The sequence below is a fragment of the Hydra viridissima genome, unplaced genomic scaffold (genome assembly GCF_058129835.1).
Source record: "Hydra viridissima isolate aposymbiotic clone 2 unplaced genomic scaffold, HvirCarnegie_v1 scaffold_1, whole genome shotgun sequence".
Lineage (NCBI taxonomy): Eukaryota > Metazoa > Cnidaria > Hydrozoa > Anthoathecata > Hydridae > Hydra > Hydra viridissima.
In genome coordinates this window covers 25,112,686-25,135,233 of record NW_028324300.1, presented here as the reverse complement: position 1 = coordinate 25,135,233, position 22,548 = coordinate 25,112,686, and the positions used below count along the sequence as shown (strand labels likewise).

Here is a 22,548-nt window from a genome sequence, read left to right as displayed (position 1 = left end):
GAAAAAGTTAAATGTCTGTTCCATGAATATGACAAACTGAAGAAAAATAAGGAAAATAAAGCAAAGCGCTCTGAAAGTCTACTGAAGAAGGAAGTAGAATGGAAGGATGGCTTAGAGAGTCTTTTTGACATTGCTCATGCGGACGCCATGAAGATGATTAGCATCCAGGAGGACAGGGAGTTCTTGTTAGCTCAGCGTGAGGCGGGACGACGTGGTAAGATGGGAAGTGTTGACAAAGCCATGGCCAAAAGAGAAAGAGATGTTCACAGTAGAGAAGAAAACTTCAAGAGAAGAAAAGAGAGAGAAGAACAGGACAGAGTGGCCAGAGAGGAGAAAGCTATTCTTCAGAATTCCGAAAGCGAACAGGAGTCTGGTAATGTCTGGACTAGGAGTTGACCAACTTCTTTGTGTACCGAAGCTGCCATCTGGAACTGGAGAAGCTGCAGCAACAGCTGTTTATGATGTAACTGTAGCGTGGGGCATAGCTGATAAAGTCAAGTGCGTGTGCTTTGACACTACTTCCTTCAATAGTGGTCCAAGAAATGGTGCTTGCATCCTACTGGAGCAGAAGTTTGACAAAGATTTGCTCTGGTTTGCTTGCCGTCATCACATTTTAGAAATAGTCTTAGAGGCAACGGTTACTCTTTCTCTTAGCCCTTCAAAGGGTCTAGACATTATGATTTTTAAAAGGTTTCAAAGCAGCTGGGAAATCATTGACCGGTCAAACTTTCAGGCATCTAGTTCGAATGACATCGTGCACAGTGCCGTTTCCAGTGTTGCAAATGAAATTATTGCATTTGCTGAAAACCAACTGCAACAGTTTCAGCTTCGTGATGATTATCGCGAACTGCTAGAGCTGACAATAATGTTTCTGGGAGGCGTTCCATCTCAAGGATGCTCATTCAAAGCTCCGGCAGGACTGCATCGAGCCAGATGGATGGCCAAGGCTATTTATTTATTGAAAATATGGATGCTGAGAAGCCAGTTCAAGATGACAAAGAAAGAAGAGAAGGGAATAGCAGACGTGTTTCTTTTTACAGTGACTTTGTATGTCAAGGAGTGGTTTAGAGCGCCGTCAGCGCCATCTTCGCCTCGTGTTGATCTCGAGCTTATCAAGGAGATCGACAAATACAAGGCACAGAATCAAGCAGTCTCTCAGATCGCAATGAAGAAAATTTTAGGACATTTGTGGTATTTGTCAGAAGAACTGATTGCATTGGCTTTCTTTGATGACGAAGTCTCCGATGACACTAAACGTCTGATGGTCAGTGCCCTGCAAGCACCGGGTGCAGAACATCCTTTAAAGAGGATAACTGTTGATCCTACGCTGGTGAGCTCCAAGAACTTGGAAGACTTTGTCACCGAGAGCAGTCGTAGATTCTTCACCATCACTGGTCTACCGTCAACTTTCCTCAACAAAGATGTGAAGCTCTGGTCTGCAGATGCTGACTATCAGTTGGCGAAGAACACTGTCAGTAGTATGAGAGTTGTGAATGACATAGCAGAACGTGGAGTTGCCTTAATGGACGAATACAACAAGCTGCACACAAACGATGAGGAGCAGAAACAGTGCCTTCTCTTAATTGTAAAGAAGTACCGCCAGCGATTTCCTGATCGAGAGAAGAATACCCTGGCAATGGACTAACTAGACGGTTTTTGTCACTTTGACAGTCTCAACACAGAAGGACAATAATAATTACAAAATGTAACACTGTAACAGTTGTTTAAATGTGCTTCAATAAAGCAATGTTGTGCTCTGTGATCATATTTGTCCTAATCATTCATATTGTAGAATACTGAGCATATGAGCCTTCTGCGGGCACTTTTATAGATATAAACTCTGCGGTAGAGACCCCTAAAATGTATTTTTTTCAAATAAAATTTTCAGTACAATTATTTTTTCATAAACGTCAACCACAGAAGGGGGTACTCCGTCAGAAAACTGAAGAAAATTTTTTTTTGTAATCAATAAGGACCACCCTAATATATATATATATATATATATATATATATATATATATATATATATATATATATATATATACACTTTTAGATAATATGGAGGAACTAAAAGAATATTGTTACACCACAGCAGCAGAGGAAGAAGATGAAATAGATATTTGTGTTTCCTAAGCTGCCTTTAAAATGGAAAGTAATGTTAATGGTATAATTGCATTTCATTATTTTTATGTTAATTGTTTATTTTTATCTGTTTGATGTCAAATCTATATTGTAAATTAATTAAGTTGTGTAAATACTATAAGAAAAATAAGTAATAAAACTATTTTTTAGAGTTACCTGGTTTTCCTTTGCCAGTTTTTAAATATGTGCTGAAAAAACCATTAAAAAGATCTTTCGACTGTAATTTTTCAGTTGGAAGAAAGTTCTTTGCACTTATTTGATTTTTTTATTTGGAGTAAATAAAATGTGGATAGTTTTTGTACACACATTCAGATTTTTTTAGGTATAAAATAAAAGTTGTAGATAAGTTTGAAATTGTATTAATAAATGTTTTGCACTGTGAAATGAATTTCTTTTTTTATTTTCTTCACATAATTTAGAATACGAGCACATGATGTTCAAGATGGTTTCAAAGGTTCTTGAAAACCAGGAGCTCATTTTAGCAATAAACAAACAACCCCATAGTAATTTTGCAATCAAGAAATTAGAAACTATTGCAGAGTATGAGGATTTTATCAAAATTTAGAGGATGTTTGTGTTCGACTTGATTTGGTAAACTCTTTATCCATATACATTAAATGTGAAAGTAGTTATTTTTGTATAATTATTTTGCCAAACTTTTTGCCAAACAGCTCAGTATTTTTGGTGCAGAGAATATTAAACAGCTGACAAGATTAGTCATGAATTGGTTTTTTTATTACATTTTTCATATTTGTTTCTGGTGAATATATATTTTTTATGTATAGTAATCAATGGAAAAATAATGAAAATCAATAATTGTTTAATACTTTTCATAAATTTTATTGTTTATTTGATACGTTTTATAGATTAATTATATATAACCTGTTGACACAGTTCAACTTAAAAGGCTCTGGTGGAAAGATTCGTTTATTATCACTTAAACTATATGATTTAAAAGAAGGTAATATAAAATAAGTTTAAATTTAATTAAAAATCTATGTTAATTTAGATTTATTTCCAGTATATTTGAAAAATATATCCTACATTATGCTTTGTTTGATTTTTAGAAGTTGTAAAAAGAAAATGTGAAAAGGTTTCAAATGTTCAAATTAAACAGCAAATTGGACGGTACTGTAAAAATGCTCCTTCACAGAAAAAAACAAAATAAAAGGAAATGTTCTTTTTTAATGCTTATATTGGATGTATAATTATGTTGTTTAAATTTTTGAAAAAAAAGATACTTGGTGACAATCCAACTAATTGTATTATATAAACCTTTTCAAATTATTTGCTTTTTTTTTTTAATAGCCTTCTTTTTCTTTTTTAATGTTTGTATAAAACACAGTAGGAACTTGAACTTGCTTAATAGTGTTTTTAATGTTGTCAATACCCATTATAATTGGTAGTAGGAACTTAAAGTGAAACAAATCTTTAACATTTTAAATGAACTTACCAAGTAAAGAACTAAGTAATGACTTCCTTTCTTCATTTGAGTTCTTTAAGTTAGTAAAAAATCTCACTATACCACTTTTGTTTTCATTTGCTAGACCGCAGATCATAGGCCAACAGCTACGCAACTTTTTACTACTTATAATCTCCTCAGGACTCAAATAAATGTGTGCATGAACCGAAACACAAAACTCCATTAAAGTGAGGTGAGCAAACTGATATTGATAACCGAGTTGTGATTCAACTCTTTCAATGAAACCCAAAAATTCATTTTCAACTTCATCAAAGTCATTCACAATATCTTTCATTTCCTCTTGGGAGAAAATAACTTTACCTTGATTGAACAACTCCCATGCAACTTTACAAACTCTTAAAACATGTTGCTTGTGTTTCTCATTTTGAAATATTTTATGAACTGCTTCATTGGTTTTGCGAATGTATTTTTGAAAAAAGTATAAAAAAATAGAGCAATACAACTCAGTCATTGTGTTGAAAGAAGAAGAACCACTTGCAGCAATAATTGAACACATTGCTGACAAATAAAACGGAATAGATGCCATGGCTTTAGCATAGAAAGACTCTTTAAAAACACTTTTAATGGTTTCTTTTTTGTTGCCATAATTTTCAATATACTTATTAACTCCCTTGTCATTAAAACCCATTATTTGAATGGTTAACTTGTCTCTCCAGTTTCTAACTTTATCTTTGTATTGTGATATAGCTCCAACTCTTCCAGCAACAACACATTTGTACTTTTGAATATTTAGTGCTTCTGCTAATGCATAAATAATGGATTCTTTGCTTGGAGTAAATAGATGAAGGGGATTATACTTTATTAATTCATCTAAGTAAGCAAACTCATCCAACCCATCTATGACAAACAGAATGGAAAAATGCTCACAAACATTGCACTTTTGAAAAATATCTTTGTAGAAAACTTTTAACAGTTCATTTATGTTACTGATATCTTGATATTGATTTAACTTTCTGCATTCAAGATAAATAACAAGATCGAAATTTTTCCATAATGTACCACTAGCCCACTCAAGCAAGCACATCCTGAGTAAACAAGTTTTTCCAATTCCAGCAATACCAGATATCAAGAGTAAAGATAGTTCCTTTGAAAACACTTCTCTAAACTCTATTGGCTGATAGCTCATTTGTCTCTTAAAAAATAGCTCTCGTTCAGCAATAAATACAGTATCTTTTTCTACTTCATCTGCATCAACTACAAACAATTCAATGAACTTATTTAAAAGTTCAACTTTAGCTGACGTTTTTGATAAGTGCTCAATTTCATCCATTTTTCCATAAGTTTTAAGATAAAATTTTTTCAGTGCTACACACATTTCTGAAAGAACAAAAAAAGAATTTTACTTTACATTTCCAAATGACATTTTCATTTTAAAGCAAAAATAAAAAGATTCTTCAAAAAATTTTAGTTATGGTAATGTTGATAATCCATAGTTTACAAGGACTTCCTAATTTATTTGATAAAATATTTTATAAAATAGTATTAACAAAAGCAACAACAAAAATAATAAAATTAATAATAAAGATATTAAAAAAAATCATAATATTAATATTTTTTTTTAGTAATCAGATCTTTTTAGAAATTATTTGTATGCATAATTAACTAATGTGTTTATATTGTTTATATACAGATAACTGTTTCAGAATTAGTATTGTTAAAAGTGTAGTATTGTTAAAGCAATATAATCAATCCTCAATTTATATATTCTTTCAAAAACAGTCCTAGTTTTTTTTTTCTTCTTACTTTTTAAAAACACAACACTCGTACATTATTTGAGAGCTGTTAAAAGTTTTTGATCAAATAAAGTTTTGATCAAATAAAGAATTCTTAATAGACCGCCTTAATTCATCCATTTAAGTTGTCTCGATAATATCACAGATTATCTGTGCTATTATCGAGACATTTAGAGAATTATATGATTTTTTGCTTATTTTTACTTAAAAGTATTATGTGTTGTTTGATATATTGTAATAATATATTGGAAGCACAACTTTTCATAATATAACATTTTTATTAATCTTACTTATACTGTTTATGTAATTTCTATTTGTGCATGTTTTTAAACTATCTCTTAAGGTTTATCTAAAGGCTATATGTAAGAAGAGCTGTTTTTGTGCTTGCAAACAATTACCAGTAAAATTGTGAAAATAAAATGATAGACATTATAACAATTATGATAACAAAAATGATTTATAATAAAAATTTATGATAAAAATAAGCCTCTTTCCTCAAGCACCGCCAAGAAAAAACAGAAAAAACTCTGTTTTTTTGTTTTAAGCAAGAGTTTAAAACAAAACAAAAAGAAGAAAACAGAGTTAACTTTAATTCTGCCCTTTTTTCTTAAATACCATTAAGAACCATATGTAATATGGATGTATTAAGAACTATTGGTAAAATGTTGTTTCCTTGAAAATCCAAAACTGCATTTTTAAGGAAACAACATTTTAAAAAGTCTAAAAATCTTCCCTGTGAGAATCAAGAAGAAATATTTTAGTGAGAAGATTTGAAAGTAGAATTTAGTGCAATGGCTATGTTATTATCATGAGTAATTTTATAGCAAATATTTTGAGAGAAAAATAACAGTTGCAGTGTTATTAGTGTAATTAGCTAATTGTTTATTTTAAACTTTATTTAGTTATTAGACTGAAATAAACGACAGCTCTTATAGTAATTTTTAGCAAATATAAAAACTTATATAAACTTTTTTTTTTTCTAAACCAATTAATAGATTTTAAATTTGGTAAATCTGTTACAAGAAAAACAGTTATTTCAGCAAGAAATTATGACGCTCTTTAATGATTGAAATGGCTAGCACCAGTTCAAACAACAAAGCTAACAAAGATAATGATTTAGACAGATCTAGACTGGCTAATGTATTAAACAAAAAAAAAAAAAAAATCAGACTCTTACTATCATAAGTTGCAATTATCACTAACACTAGACTCTTACTATCATAAGGTGAAATTATCACTAATACTAGAGAAATGGACCTGTAAAAAGAGCACTTGTTAACATTGAAAAGTTAACTCTTGCTATGCATCTTAGGTATTCCCAGCGATCCTGAACAATCGAAACAATCACAAAAAATAAAACAAAAAAAAACCAAAAAAAAAACAATTAATCATTTGATCTGTATTAAGCAAATTAGTCTTTTTAACAGTTGAAATGGCCAGCACCATTTCAAACAACAAGGGCAACAAAGATAACAATTTAGACAGATCTAGACTGGCTAATGAATGAAATCAAAAAAAGTTTCAGTAACAGACTCTTACTATCATAAGGTGGAATTAACAATAACACTAGAGCCATGGATACATAAAAAGTAAGCAGGTTTCTTTGAAGTGTCTAAGCACCTTGTTACAACTGCTTGAAAATTTAAAGAAGAGCAAGGCATTCTATCATTACCAGCAAAAAAAGCTTGGAAGCCCTATTTCACCACAAAGAGCCAGGTTAGTAATTGACTTTAATTAAAAAATGAGTTTTCATGAATGATGCCAGGGAAAAGTCTTTGTAAGAATTAAAAAGAATCAACATGTTCAAAAACATATTGCATTTAGAAATGCAATCTGAAAACTTAATGGAACATCGCAACTAATCCTTTAGACAATCAAAATTTGTGTGCATCCACCGCTAAAATACTAAAATACTAATTCATGCAATTAGGTGAAGTAAAAAAATTAAAGAATTTATAGCTTTTATTATATAATGACTTTAATTGTTTGTTTTCTTAAGAACTAAAAGGTTAATTAACTCAAAAGTTTATAGATTGTGAGATGTAGAGGAGTTTGTGGTTGCATTCAAGCAATAGCCATTTTGTTGTATGGCCATTGTTTTAATGCAACGGCTATAAAACAAAATGGTCATTACTTGAATACAACTGTAAAAAAAAATTAAATAGAAAGAATGCTTATTTTCTGAAAACTATCAATGTTGTTCCAGATGACGTTTAAATGTACCATTGGAGCAGAAGTCAAAACTCACTTTACCTTTTTGTGCTTTACCTTATAGACAAAACATTCCTCAAAAAAACTCAAGAAGATATAAGTAGATGTGTAATCAGAGTTTTCTTTAATTCAATATTGTCCTATTTTTTATACCATGTGCTATAGCATTTTAATATTTAAACAGTTATTTTGATATTTAAACAGTTCCTATGCATAGATAATTGGTTGGCATAGCTGTATGTTAGGAAATTTATTCTGTGCTATTGATATTTTATATAGAACATGCCCATCTCTACCACACTATTTGGCATCAGCACTTAATTTTGACTGGTTACAGCTGCAATCTTACAACTACAATAATAATTCAAGTCGATGTAACCCCAATCAACAAGGTAGCATCCCAGCAGGCACAAGAACATTCAATGTATGAACATTGTACGTCCAAACGTCGTTCGTCCGTTCTCGGACAAGAAATGAACCTTCAAATTTTTTTAAATAATAGTACCAAAATAGCAACTAAACTTCAAATATATATATAGTGAATATTAGTAAAAAAAACAAAATTTAGCACAGTCAACTTTTATCTATTTTCACATGAAAATTGAAAGCGTACATCTTATTTAAGTAACGTGGTGTTTTTTTAAGATTCCGCATAACTCACATTTGAAGTTCAGTTTTTGTTTAAATGGCATCCAATGTAAAAAAATGGAAAGGTATCAATAGAAAAGTAAATGCACTTTTAGACTCACCAAATGAGGATGAGACAATTGTTGAACAGCATGTTATTGATTTTTCTCCCCTTACAGAAAAATCAACATCGCTTGGTCCTACAATTGTTTCATCTTCATTTGATGACTTATGCTCAGAAAAAAGTGACAATGAATTATTGGAGAGTATAAGTATGTCAGACAATACCTTTTTTTGTGATAATGCTTACTTAACTGATGACTATTATCCGATCAGTAGTGAATCTGAAAGTAACAATACAGATTGTTACAGTAGTAATGATTCTAATGAGGGTGAAATGTTATCATTAAATAATAAGCTTGCTCAATGTGCAATTAGAAATCGTTGAACTCGTTCATCTGTTAATAAACTTTTATCTATCCTTCCTGAAAATGGTTCTTCTCTTCCTCTTATAAAAACACCAAGAAAAATACCAACAGAAAGAAAATGTGGTGAGGATTATGCATATTATGGAATATATAAAGGAATTAAAAGTGTTCTAAGTGAAAAAAATGTTGTTGATAATATTATCAAGTTGTCAGTAAATATTGATGGAATTCCCCTTTTTAAATCATCAAGTATGCAGATTTGGCCAATTTTTGCATGCTTTGATAATTCTGATATATTTATTATTGATATCTTTTATGCTGATCATAAACCAGGTAATATTAATAAATATTTGTTAAATTTTGTTAACGAATGGAATGAGTTAAGGCATACTGGCATTATGTTCTATGGAGACCAGCTAAGCTTAGAGATTAAATCTTTTGTTTGTGATGCACCTTCTAGAGCCTTTTTAAAGTGTATAGTCCCTCATTCCAGCTATTATTCCTGTGAAAGGTGCATTATTCATGAAGCACATAAAGGAAGAATGATATTAAATGAAGATGAACATTTTCAATTGAGAGATAAAACTACTTTTTAACAGTTTGGATATCACAATAATATCAACAATCAAATTCTCCTTTAATTGTAATTGGAATTGATTACATTTATTCTTTCACACTAGATTACATGCACCTTGTATGTTTAGGTGTAATGCATTGCATCTTAAATTATCTGAAAAAAGGACCAGGTGGGAAAATATCTGCTGCTCAAATTTCAGAAGTATCTCAAGTATTGGTTGGTAATAATGGATGTATACCGAGTGAGTTTGCTCGGCAACCTAGAAGTTTAAATGCGTTGGATAGATGGAAAGCGACAGAATTTAGACGATTTTTGCTATATACTGGTCCAGTTGCATTAAGAGGTATAGTATCAAAGAACTTGTATGAACATTTTTTGGTCATAAGTATTGCAACGATCATATTATTTGAGGATGATGACCACTTAGGTGTTCCATATTTAGATTATGCAAGTGATTTGCTAAAGTATTTTGTGAATAAAGCTGAACATATATATGGCAACACATTTACAGTCTATAATGCGCATAATCTTTTGCACTTAGTTGATGATTCTCATAATCATTCATGTTCTCTTAACAGAACATCATGTTTTCCTTTTGAAAACTTTCTTCAAGGAATGAAAAGAAACATACGCAATTCTTCCAACCCAGTGTCTCAAGTTGACATTCTGAATATCAACATTTTTTTGGAAAACTACCTAAAAAAACTTTAGAAACAAAAATTTCAGCCAACAGAAAAGATAGTTGTTTTTTGCTCCACAAATCTTCTATTGCTTTTGTAAAGGCTAAGAACAATAATGGTACCTTTTAATAAGATGTTATTGCTACTAAATATTTAGACAATGTCTTTGATACTCCAGCTCCATCAATTCAGTTTAACATATTGTTTCGCACCAAACATTTTAATAAAGTTGTTCAAAAAACATTAATTTGTGCAGAGTTTTAAAGGAAAAGTGTTTGTTTGAATGAAAAAAGAGGCTTATCAATATTTCCATTACTGCACTATAATGAAAGAATTTAATTTTTTTTTTCTTCTGAACTTAATATGTAGATCTATAAATTAGTTTACTTATATAAATAGTTGGGAAAAAAACTTCATTCAACTTCAAAACTTCAAAACAATCTTTATCTTTATGTCTAGAACTCTTTTACATTTGTTTTTAATATGATATAAAACCACTTTAGCTTCTATTATAGTAAAATAAGTATAACTTCGTGCAGAGCAGTATGGTTGGAAGAGTCAGTTAAAGAAGAGCTGACAACCCCTTCAGTGTGGATTGAAGGAACTCCAAATGAAACGCGTTTTGTAAAATGGCCTAAAGGTATTAATGTTTTAAAAGTATGTGAACAGCAGCTAATACCTCAGAGTGATTGGTTTTGCTTTCCGCTCTTAAGGAAAAGTGTCGTCATAGTAAGTATTTAGATATTGATACTTTCTCCATCCTATTTATATGTAAATGATCTATAAAATTTATATACATACACACATACATACATATATACATACATACATACATACATACATACATACATACATACATACATACATACATACATACATACATACATACATACATACATACATACATACATACATACATACATACATACATACATACATACATACATACATACATACATACATACATACATACATACATACATACATACATACATACATACATACATACATACATACATACATACATACATACATACATACATACATACATACATACATACATACATACATATACATGTATCAATAAAAAATTTAGATGATAGAGCAGTATGTGATGCTTTTGATTTCACAAGTGACGAATCTGAAGCACCTTTAAATAAGAAAGAAGTTGAAAATCAGAAAATGGCTAAAACCCGAAAGATAAATATAATACGTATGCTCTATTGTTTAATTGATTTATGTTGTTTGTACTATTTTTCTTTTCAAATTTGTAATATATATATATATATATATATATATATATATATATATATATATATATATATATATATATATATATATATATATATGTTGAAAATATTTTTATTTATTTAGCTACATGTCCTAAAAAGCCCACTTTTAACAGAGTTAGGTCTCGATCTCCTTTTAATGTATCTTCCCATACATTAAAAGGTGCAAGTTCTAGAACTGAAAGAGTTCATGATGCTGCTTTAAGAAAAGTAGAAAAAACTCCAATATTTTCTTTACAAAATCCTGAAGCTCTTTCTATTTTAAAACTTGTTTCAGGTTCTACTCAACCACCTATAAAATCTTTTGCTTAAAAAACTTCCGCCGAAGCAATTTTGATACCTTTAGCTTCAAAATCTAGTCCTATTTTAATATCACCTACTATATCTAAAATTCCAATCCTAAAGAAAGCGTCCCCACCAAAGTGTACAGTTTCTCCAAAAACTTCAATGTCTAGATTTCCTTTTCCTGAAGCTGTAAGTTTTCATTTTTATTTTATTTTTTTTAATTTTGATTTTAAAAAAAAAGCCAATAAACAAAAGACATTTTGTAAATATTTATATATAGCTAAAATTTATAATAAATTTATTATAAAATTTTCGACTAATTTAGTTTAAGTTTCAATTTTCATAGGGAGTAAAGCAAAAAATGCAATCTAAAGCAAAGTTAAAGTCTTCAGATGACATCTTCCAGATCGTCAAGTTTAGGAAGCATGAAAAGACGATGTAAGCTTAATGCCATACGATAAAAGTGAAGAACTAGGTTTTTTGAAGATTTGAATGAAAAATGTTGATATCAGTAAATTTTTTAAAGGCAAAAAAAATAATTTTATATAGCTAATAATTTAAACAAGGTATTAACAGCTAAGAATTTAAAGAACAATATTTAACAAATTTACATTGAACCAATTAATCGATTTGTGAATCCTCAAAATTTACAATCCTGAAAGTGTGATGAGCTTGATAACTACCCTAAATTTTGTATCATCTATTTTGAAAAGACTTTGTTCAGCTGAATTTGTGGTGTTTTTTTTTATTTGAATGCTTTTAGGTTTTTTTTTCAGGTATTGTATTATGAATATTTCTAATTTGTTTCAAGACATGATTTGATTTCATCAGGAAGTGACTATAAGGTATTATGGCACCACTATGGAGTAGCAAGTGGTGATTTTCGTTATTATTTTAGTAGAGTAAGTGATTTGGTTTTAAAATTTGAAATACTAAAAAAAAAAAAAAATCGAAAAAAAAGAAAAAATCAATTGATGAACAGTTGCTTTTCAGATTGACTATCCTTTACTTACTCTGTGCTTTTTCTTTGGTTTTCTTTGGAGTTTTTCTTTTTTTAGCGTGATTTTTGTCTGTCCTTACCGAAGTTATTTTTGCTTGATCTTTTAACACAACATTTTTCTAAACAAGAAACAACTTCATAACTCTTTACTTTTTCAAAACCAGTTGCTGGTTTTTTTAGTTTTGAAATAAAAATTACAATTAACATAAAAAGAATACAATCTTTATTTTCTACTTTACCAGATACCAGAACATGACGCAAAAAAAATTTTGAAAAAAAAAGAAATTTAAAACTTTTAATTGTATGTACTCATTTCAGTTTTGTATAAAAAATTGGGAGTGCAGGTGAGGGGGTTCTTTAATGACTATTGTAGAAAACCAAATTTTTTTAGCTACACTGATAATAAAAATGAGTTTTTTAAATTTGCTAAAACTCCATATTTGTAAACCATTCTACCATTATGATTAGAGATGTGCCGGGTACCCGGTTCGGTCATTTGTTGCAGTACCCGGCACCGAGTATCTTCTTTTTTATCTTAAATTGATTTTTCTTTTAGTTTCTACCAATATACTTCAACCAATAAACTTCTTGATTTAATTCTAAGAGCGTTATGTAGTAGATAACCACAAAGTTATATTAACTTAAACCAATCTCACTTAAAATATTTTTTAATATATTTCTGCAAAAAAATTTATACGGATACAAAAACTGTAACGCTAAATAAAATAATTTGAGAATACGAATAAAATGAATGGGGGTAAAAAAATATTTAATAGTTTCTTTTAATTCTGTTAGAACACAAGATAATTTTTCTTCTTTCAAATGCTGATAGCGCTTTTCATTTGTAGCGCATTTCGAGCGTATTATTAAAAAAATTATCGTTTTATATAAAATAATCGAAAACGTATGATATCAAACGTACTTTAATTATCATTATATAAAATTTCTTTATTTGAAAGAAAAATTATGAATAAAAATAGTATAGTGTGGAAGTTTTTTGATATAAGCACGACTCCTCATGTGAGCAAGTGCAAACTATGTGATAGTTTAGTTACGAGAGGAGGAAAATCTTTAAAGTATTATGGAACTACACCAATGGTAAAACATTTGCGTTTAAAGCACTCCAAAGAGTTTGAACTTGTGGGAAAAAAAAAGGTTTAATCATTTCCGTCTATTTCTGAAACCTCAGTTGCTTCTACCACCAATACAGTACAAAGTAACATTAATCATGCTTTAAATAAAAAAAAAACTATGGAATATTGATGAACACAGATCTATTCGAATCCATAAAATAATAGGCAAACTTATCACATTGGATAATCAGCCATTTTCTATTGTTGAAGATACGGGATTTAATGAACTGATTAAAGATGCTTACCCCAATTACAAATTACCATGTAGAACATATTTCACCCAAAACGTAATCCATAGCATGTATGATGAACTGTTAGAAGATATAAAAACTAAAAATTTCCGCGGCAAACTATTTGTCTCTGACGATAGATATTTGGACAGCGGATACTGCGAAAATCTCATTCTTAAGCATTACTGGACATCGGATAGATTTAATTAAATTTTCCCAAGAAACTGCTGTTCTTCGAGTAATTCATTTTCCGGAAAATCACACAGGTGTTTATATAAAAGAGTATTTACAAAAAGATTTAGAATCTTTTGAAATCCCGTTAAGCGAAATTCATCTTATTGTTACCGATAATGCAAACAATATGAAGGCTGCAGTAAAAAACAGTGGAATGACATCAATTCCATGCTATGTATTCATGACTCTCTATTTAGCCAAAAAACCATCAAGGAAATTTTAACTTTATGCAGAGGAATAACGACCCATTTTAATCATTCACCAATAGCATGTGCAAAATTAAAATTAATTCAGCAGCAGTTAAGTACCTTACAAAATGAAACAATGTGTTCCAACTCGCTGGAACAGTTCATTTGAAATGCTACAAAGAACGTTTGAACAAAAAGCTCCTTTGGCCACTTATGCAGCAGAGTTTGATGAAATTAAACTTCCTACCAAATAATCAATGGGGAATAGTCGAAAAACTTGTTTACATTCTTGCTCCATTTGAAAACTTAACAATAAAATGTGCTAGGAGGGACGAAACTTGCCCAATAATTATACCATCTGTTCTTGCATCAAAAGTTATATTACAAAAAGTTTCATCAAGTGATAAATACGTTGGGATTATGACGATAATTGATGAACTAATAAAATCTGTTACTAAAAGACTTGATAAATTTTTGTTTAATAAAATGTTATGAGTATCAACATTTTTGGATCCACGATATAAATTACTTTATCAACATGCAGATGAAAAAGTTATTATAGAGTGGGTTGAAGAAGCATGGAAAAAAATGCAAGGAGAGCAAGATGCTGTTGACTCCGACAATGTTCCAATAGTAAAAGCTCCAGCCTCTACTGGATTCATTAGCATTGATGATTGTTTTAAAGATTTAGCTTTTATGAGAACTGGAAGAAAGCAGAGTGAAAAACGTTCCGAGGCAGAAAGAGAACTAATAGATATTGAAGTTGCTGACATAATTAAGAAGCAAACAATATTAAGGTCTGCAATTACTCAAGAAATAGACAACTATTTATCTCTGCCTCTTTTAGAAAATACAGGTTGTCCGTTTTTGTGGTGGAGTAAATGTGGAATGCAATTTGAAAAACTAAAAAAGATGGCATTAAAATATCTTACAGCACCTCCGTCATCAATAGAAGGTGAAAGGTTATTTAGTGCTGGTGGGGACATATACGAAGCAACAAGGAGCAGACTAAAAGCAGATAACGGAGAATACCTAATGTTTGTTCATTAGAATCTAAAGTTAATAAAACAATTAAAATAAGATACAAATAGTTGTTAAAATAAGATACAAATAAGTGTTGTTAAAATAAGATACAAATAGTTGTTAAAATAAGATACAAATAAGTGTTGTTAAAATAAGATACAAATAGTTGTTAAAATAAGATACAAATAAGTGTTGTTAAAATAAGATACAAATAGTTGTTAAAATAAGATACAAATAAGTGTTGTTAAAATAAGATACAAATAGTTGTTAAAATAAGATACAAATAAGTGTTGTTAAAATAAGATACAAATAGTTGTTAAAATAAGATACAAATAAGTGTTGTTAAAATAAGATACAAATAGTTGTTAAAATAAGATACAAATAAGTGTTGTTAAAATAAGATACAAGTAAGTGTACAGCAAATAAGTGTTGTTTAAGATCTTTTTATTTGTTTAAATTTGTATTATTTAAATCACACTGCAATCGAGAAAGTCTACCTTTTTTTGCAATTCTTTGTCTCTCTTAATCTTTTACTTTCCCTAATAAATCTTTCAGTAGCGGAACTTCAAATTTTGCCCCCTTCCACACAAAATATTATTTAGGCCCGAACCACCAGGAGAGAAAAATAATTTTAAACTAAGTATAGTTATAAAAAAACTGTTGCACAAGTTTTAAAAAAATTTAGGCCCCTACAACTCAGGCCCCTTACCCTGCATTGCGAAGTTTTGCTAAATGGTAGTTCCGCCACATAACTTTTCGTTAGTTAGCGTAAAAAGCGTATTTTGTGTGAATAGTTCATCGCTAGAGATTTCACAAGTTTATATTCCAACTTTTAAAAAAATGGACTCGGTGCCAGGTACCCGAAATCGGACCCGGTTTTTCAGCCGGGTACCCGGAATCGGAGACTTGGCATAATTTGGTTCCGGCACATCACTAATTATGATAAATGCAATAACTCCCCTTGTGACCCATTATGTATAAAAAAGTAACAATAAGCATCAAGCATAATATATATTTTAAAGCATGAAATAAAAAAATCTATAAAAAATTTTATTATTAACATGTAAAAAATACCTTATCATTAGCAGCTGAGTAGTAATTAAGTTCAGCATGACTTAGTGATCCTATATAAGAAGATGATGTCTTTATAGTAATTATTATTCTTTTTTAAGCACTGTATTATTAGTATCACAATAATAGTTGTGATACTAATAATACAGTGCTTAAAAAAGACTGATAATTACTATAAAGATAAACCTTAATAAAAAGTGACTAATAAAGACTAATGTTTAACTATATATAGTATACCTGCTATTTATAGATGAACCAATGCACAGTTGAGTATTTATACGAAAAAGCTGATCAAAAGTCAATTTTCAAAATTTTGTCAAAATCTGTTTTTATTGATGCATTGTTAAAGATTAATAAAGGTCATCTCTAAATGGTCATTTCGGTTACCCATTCCCCCACCCCCCCCACCCTCCCACCTCATTGAGGCAGCTTTAAAAATCGAGTAATTGTGGTGATGAATTCAATTGTTTTTCAACGTTCCTGTTGACGATCATTATTACAAATCGTTTTTTGAGTTTGTGGTTAGTGACAAATTTTAAAAATCATAATGGATATTGAAAAAGAAGGTAAGCTCATACTTTTGGTATATTTATTTTCTCTATTTTATGTTACTGTCACATTTCTCATCAATTATATTTGATGTAAAAAGTTTAGCGTTTTTTTTTCATATACACGATATTAAAAAGTGTTTTTGAATATCAATTAAGCCTTGTTAAGCTACGAGCTTGTGCTTCACGTAAAGCTTAGATATTCTTTTTACCATTTTAAAAAAAAAAAGTTGCGCATGCACGCGCCCTAAGATTTTTTTAATTTTTTTAGTCAATGAGGCAAAAACATTTTTTTTGTGATTAAAACTTTTACTTTATTTAAAATATATTTTTTTGTAGAATCGCAAGCTATCACAATAGAGATGACTAAACGATCATTTTATGAAGTCTTGGAGCAAAGTTCCGAGAAAAATGTTGACGACAAATTCGTGTTTTTATTAGAACACCTTAAAAACATAACTAAATGCCCTGCAAATGAAGAAAGTGCACTAAAAACCATTTATTCACCTTTTAAGTTCCAATTTAAAAAAAAAAGGTGAAGGCGCTAGCCATAAGAGAGAGCGTTTTTTAAAAAATAACGAACAATGGCTCAATACCACCATAGCTCTACCAACTTGGACGGTAGCAAAGCCCGGCTGACCGTCAAAAGAATTTTGTGAATCGAGTTCACCAACGAGAAGGCGAAAAACAAGGGTTTTAAGGGAACATATACCTTGTGAGCAGTTGATGTATGCTGCTCAAATGAGTCAACGTGCTGCAGGGAACATTTACGCATCTAACGTTACAAAGGAAATTTTATTTACACCACCAAAAGCCAAACAATAAAGAAAAAGTGACACATCTACTGAAGATATCATTAAAAAGCACACACCATCAGAAGCGTTGTCAATTTTTGTGAAAGCTGATATGACTAAAAAACAATATGAAATTATTTATGCAGCCAACAAGAATATTTATCCATATTATTCACTTATAAAAAAAGCCAAAGTGAAATGTTATCCACCAGAAGAATTGATACAGAATAGTTACAGAATCTTGTTCAGAAATTAAGTTACAAGATTATGTTGTTATTTGAATGAAGTTATTGAAATTTTAAATGAAAAAGAAAGAAATAACTTAGAATTGATTTCAAAATGGGGTTGTGATGGCTCGCAACAACAAATGTTTAAACAAAAATTTCAAAACAGCGACGGTAGCGACGCTAACATATTTCAAAGTTCTTTTGTACCACTACGGCTCATATGCCATATTGGTAACCAAAAGATGGTGCTTTGACAAAACTCAGCACCATCATCTACAAGATATTGCCGACCAATAAGAATACGTTTTATTCGGGAGAGCAAAGACGTAACGAATGATGAAATCGAATGCGTAGAGAACCAAATAAAAGGCTTGAGAAAAAGTGTAATAATAAATCCTTTTGTTGGTAATTTGCAAATAAAGCATGTATTTCTTTTTACTATGATTGATGGAAAAGTTTGTAATGCTGCAACAAATACGACATCAACAGTGAGATGCTATATATGTGGGCAAACTTCAAAAGATTTTAATGACTTGAGTAAAAAAACGACAGAAAGCCGTGAAACAATAAAATTTGGGCTATCAATACTGCACGCAAGAATCAGATTTTTTGAATCCTTGCGGCATATATCGTATAAAATACCAATGAAAAAATGGCAAGCAAGAATAGAAGAAGATAAAAAAGTAGTTGCGGAAACAAAACAAAAAATTCAATAAGTCTTTATAGATGAATTAGGGCTGTTAGTTGATATTCCTAGGGCTGGATTTGGGAACAGTAATGATGGGAATACATCAAGACGATTTTTCGCCGATTCCCTAACCGCCTCCCGCATCACAAGGGTTGATAAAACTCTTATAAAAAAATGCAATGTCGTTTTAGAAGCGATTTCGAATGGGCATCAAATTAATGTAAAAAAATTTGAAAATTTTAAATGAGACGGCCAAACTTTATGTTGATTTATATGGATGGCATCCAATGACGCCAACTATGCATAAAGTTTTAAGACATGGCAACACAATAATTGAACAGGCTATACTGCCTATTGGCCAGCTATCAGAAGAAGCAGCCGAAGCTTGAAACAAACATTTCCGTCTTTATCGGCAGAATTATGTGAGGAAGTCTTCGCGAGAAAAATGTAATAGATAGGGGAACCTGTTGTACCTTTGACCACGTTGTACCTTTAGTCACTCTGTCCTTTTGTCCGACTTTTAACACTTTGCAAAAACGTGAAGTGCCATTTGAAATGTTAGTCCATGACGACTCTTTTTACCTTAAAATATCATGGTTGGGGAAGATTGTGTTGATCCACAAGAAATTATAAGTTTGAGCTCTTAAAAAGTAAATATTTATGTTTATCTTATTTGATAACAAAACTGTCATAAATAGTTGTTTGGTTAATGTATGATATTATTAACATTAACCAACATGTTACTTTTATTATGGAGAAGTTTAGATGATTATTTCTAACCCTAAAAGGGGTTTGAGATAATAATTGTTGAAGAAACCCATCTCGTGTACCTTTGACCAGCGTAGGACGTTGTACTTTTGACTGGTTCGTACTGCGCTTTAATTTTTTGCGAACTTTAAGAGGACACTTTTATGAAAATTTTCATCAAATTTATCAGACAGCTGTACGGTATTGCTTTTGCATTTAAAAATCAGGGAAAAGCGTATTATTACTCTCTTCCTGGTATTTTGAAAGTTTTAAATATAATAAAAGTGATACAATACTAACAAATTATTTTTTTATTTACAAACTATCTTTTATATATTTCTATATCTTATACATTGTGTTTTATTTAATTTATTGGTAAACAAGAGTAAATTTTACACTTGACACATAATCCATTATTGGAATACATATTTTTATGTACTTACAATGCTTGATAATCAGTTTTGATAATTAAGTTAGTTGGCAGCTGTAATAAATTGATAATTAAGTTGATTATAGAGTTGTACTTGATTTCTGTACAGCAATAAGGAAATAAGAGCAAATAAATATATCATTTCTGTTATATTGTTTTAATCTTAAAATGCCAAGGAGTAAGGTTGGTGTTTTCCGTAAGAAGATTTGCGAGAAGGATATGTTTGATGCAGTGAATTTTGTTCTTCAACAAAAAATGAGTTTAAGTAAAGCAGCAAGACATTGCAACATTAAAAAATCAACTTTGATATATCAGTTAAAACAGTTTAAAAAATCTGAAAGAACCCAGTATTTGTATTCACATAAAAAACCAAAAAAAGTATTCTCAACAAAAGAAGAATTAGTTTTGGTTAAATACTTGTCAGATGCTGCAAATATGCATTATGGACTTACATTAAAGCAAATCAGATTCTTTGCATGAGTATGCTTTAGCAAACCATAAAAAAGTTGAAACTTCATGGATAAAGAATAAATGTGCTGGTGAACAATGGCTACGAGATTTTCAGAAAAGACATAATGATAAGTTATTCCTACGTAAACCGCAGCCAACAAGTCTTGGTAGATCTTCTGCATTCAATAAAGAAACTGTAAGAGTTGTGTTTAAAAATTATAAAAATGTTTTAGAGCGTTATCATTTTGAGCCGTCAAACATTTGGAATTGTGATGAAACAGGAATTACCACAGTTCATGTACCACCAAAAATCCTAGCCCCAAGGGGCAAAAAGCAAATAGGGAGTATGACTAGTGCAGAACGAGGCAATAATGTGACAATGATTGCAGCCATTAATGCTACTAGAAGTAGCATTCCACCATTATTCGTATTTCCGCGTACAAAATTTAAGGACTACATGTTGAATGGTGCTCCTCCTGGAAGTGTAGGAGCAGCTAATAAGTCTGGATGGTCAAATGAAGTCATTTTTCTGCAATTTCTTGAGCATTTTATTAGTAATGTACGACCTTCAGTAGAAAAACCAGTTCTTTTATTAATGGATAACCATGAAAGTCATGTTAACATTTCTATTATTGAATTAGCTAAAAGATCAGGCATAATTTTATGACATTTCATCCTCACACAACCCACAAAATGCAACCCCTTGATCGTGGTGTTTTTTATCCATTTAAAACGTTTTATAATAATGCCATGAATAATTGGATGATATCACCAGGAAATGCTGGTAAACCAATTACAATTTATGATATATTTTACTTTGTTGGTCAAGCTTATCCTCGTGCTTTTGTACCGAATAATATTGTTAACAGTTTTAAATGTACTGGGTTTTTTCCCTTTAATGAAAATATTTTCACTGAAATTGACTTGTTAGCTGCAACTGTTACTGATAGGCCAATAGTGGATACTGAAATTTGCGTTTCTAATGATAGCAATGAGGTTGAAACCACTCCTGGCAATTTACCATCAACATTAGAAATTGTTTCACCTGAAATAATACGACCTCAGCCAAAAGCCAAAATAAGAAAGGCAGCTATTACAAAAAAGCGTAAGGGAAAATCACGCATTTTAACTGATACACCTGAAATGAAAGTTATTTTACATTCAAAATCTAATAAAGAACAATGTCAAAAACCTTTTTCAAGACAAATAAAATCCATGGCAAAACAGATTATTTTTAATCAACATTCTGACAAAAGTTTAAATAAGGAAAGTTTTGATGAAACTGATTTTGGAATAAATATACTTGACAATAAATCAGAAAATAGTGAAATTGTTTCAGGAAGTTTCTTACTTGTCAAGTTAAGTGGAAAGAAATACTCTAGACATTATGTGGCAGAAGTTATTGAAGTTGTTGGTTTAGTTTACAAAGTTAAGTATCTTAAGAAATCAGGAGACAATAAATTTATACGAGAAGATGACAATATTTATGATGTAGAACTTGAAGATATCATAATGAAAGTTCCACCACCAAGTGTTGCTCATGGATCATCTAGATGTCAGTATCTTATGTTTGATGTTGATCTGACATCTTTTACTGTACAGTAATGTTATTAAATATAATATATTTTAATTTCGTATTTTTCATTGTCTGAATTTAAAGATTTGCTCTAAAAAGCATTATGGTCAAATCTAAATGAATCTGACAACTAAAAATAGTTTTGGTTGGGTTTTAAGAGGTTTCTAAGTTAAAAACCTATTTAGGGGATATAAATCTACTTAGGGCCAGATTTTTTGTATGATCATATCATATCAATTACTTCCTAATGATATCGACATAATTACTTAAAATATAAAACTCCGCTAAGAAAAAGGGTTTTAAATCAGTAACCTTAGGTACAATGAGTTCATTTCTAATTGTACCTAGGCCACCAGCTAGTATAGCAAGTTATAGAAATATATTTTTGCTTTTAAATTATCTAAATGATAGTAGCAACTTAATTAAAAACATTTTGTACAATTCAATCACATTTGAAGTTTCCAATCTTAACCCTAACCGTCCCATGTAAATAGCATCCAACTGAAAAAAATGTGACTAAATCGAAATAGTACTGGTAATTGATGTCATTTTCTTTTATTTACTAAAAAAAAACAAATACAACAAAATCATAAGGATTATGACCGTAGATGTTACTTTAAAACACGGCCCTAAGTACAAGGACAATGAATCGCCCTTTGTACAAGACTAGACACAAAACAAGATCTATCAAAAAATCCAAACTAAGCGAGACTTATGTAATGCTGCAATTAGTAGTTATTGTTCAAAACAAAAT

The 22,548-nt window shown here is 30.3% G+C and overlaps 2 protein-coding genes across 2 annotated transcripts in view; one reads left to right on the top strand and one right to left on the bottom strand.

Annotated features, from left to right (window-relative positions):
• The window catches only part of LOC145193000 (uncharacterized), an 87,368-nt gene that overhangs the window by 9,175 nt on the left and 55,645 nt on the right, over positions 1–22,548 (bottom strand). The window contains exons 16-18 of the mRNA XM_090070615.1: positions 16,338–16,387; positions 12,469–12,574; positions 3,596–4,942 (exon numbers count right to left, since the gene is read on the bottom strand). Coding sequence (XP_089926741.1) covers positions 3,596–4,942; positions 12,469–12,574; positions 16,338–16,387 — 1,503 coding nt within the window. The remainder of the gene's footprint in view (positions 1–3,595; positions 4,943–12,468; positions 12,575–16,337; positions 16,388–22,548) is intronic.
• LOC149894083 (uncharacterized) lies at positions 6,333–9,708 on the top strand. Its single transcript, XM_090070809.1, has one exon. It carries the CDS (start codon positions 8,255–8,257, stop codon positions 8,642–8,644), a length of 390 nt encoding a protein of 129 aa, XP_089926935.1. The 5' UTR covers positions 6,333–8,254; the 3' UTR covers positions 8,645–9,708.

What these genes read in the sequence shown, in the direction of transcription:
- LOC149894083 (XM_090070809.1), top strand. Translation starts at nt 8,255, where the DNA reads ATGGCATCCAATGTAAAAAAATGGAAAGGTATCAATAGAAAAGTAAAT.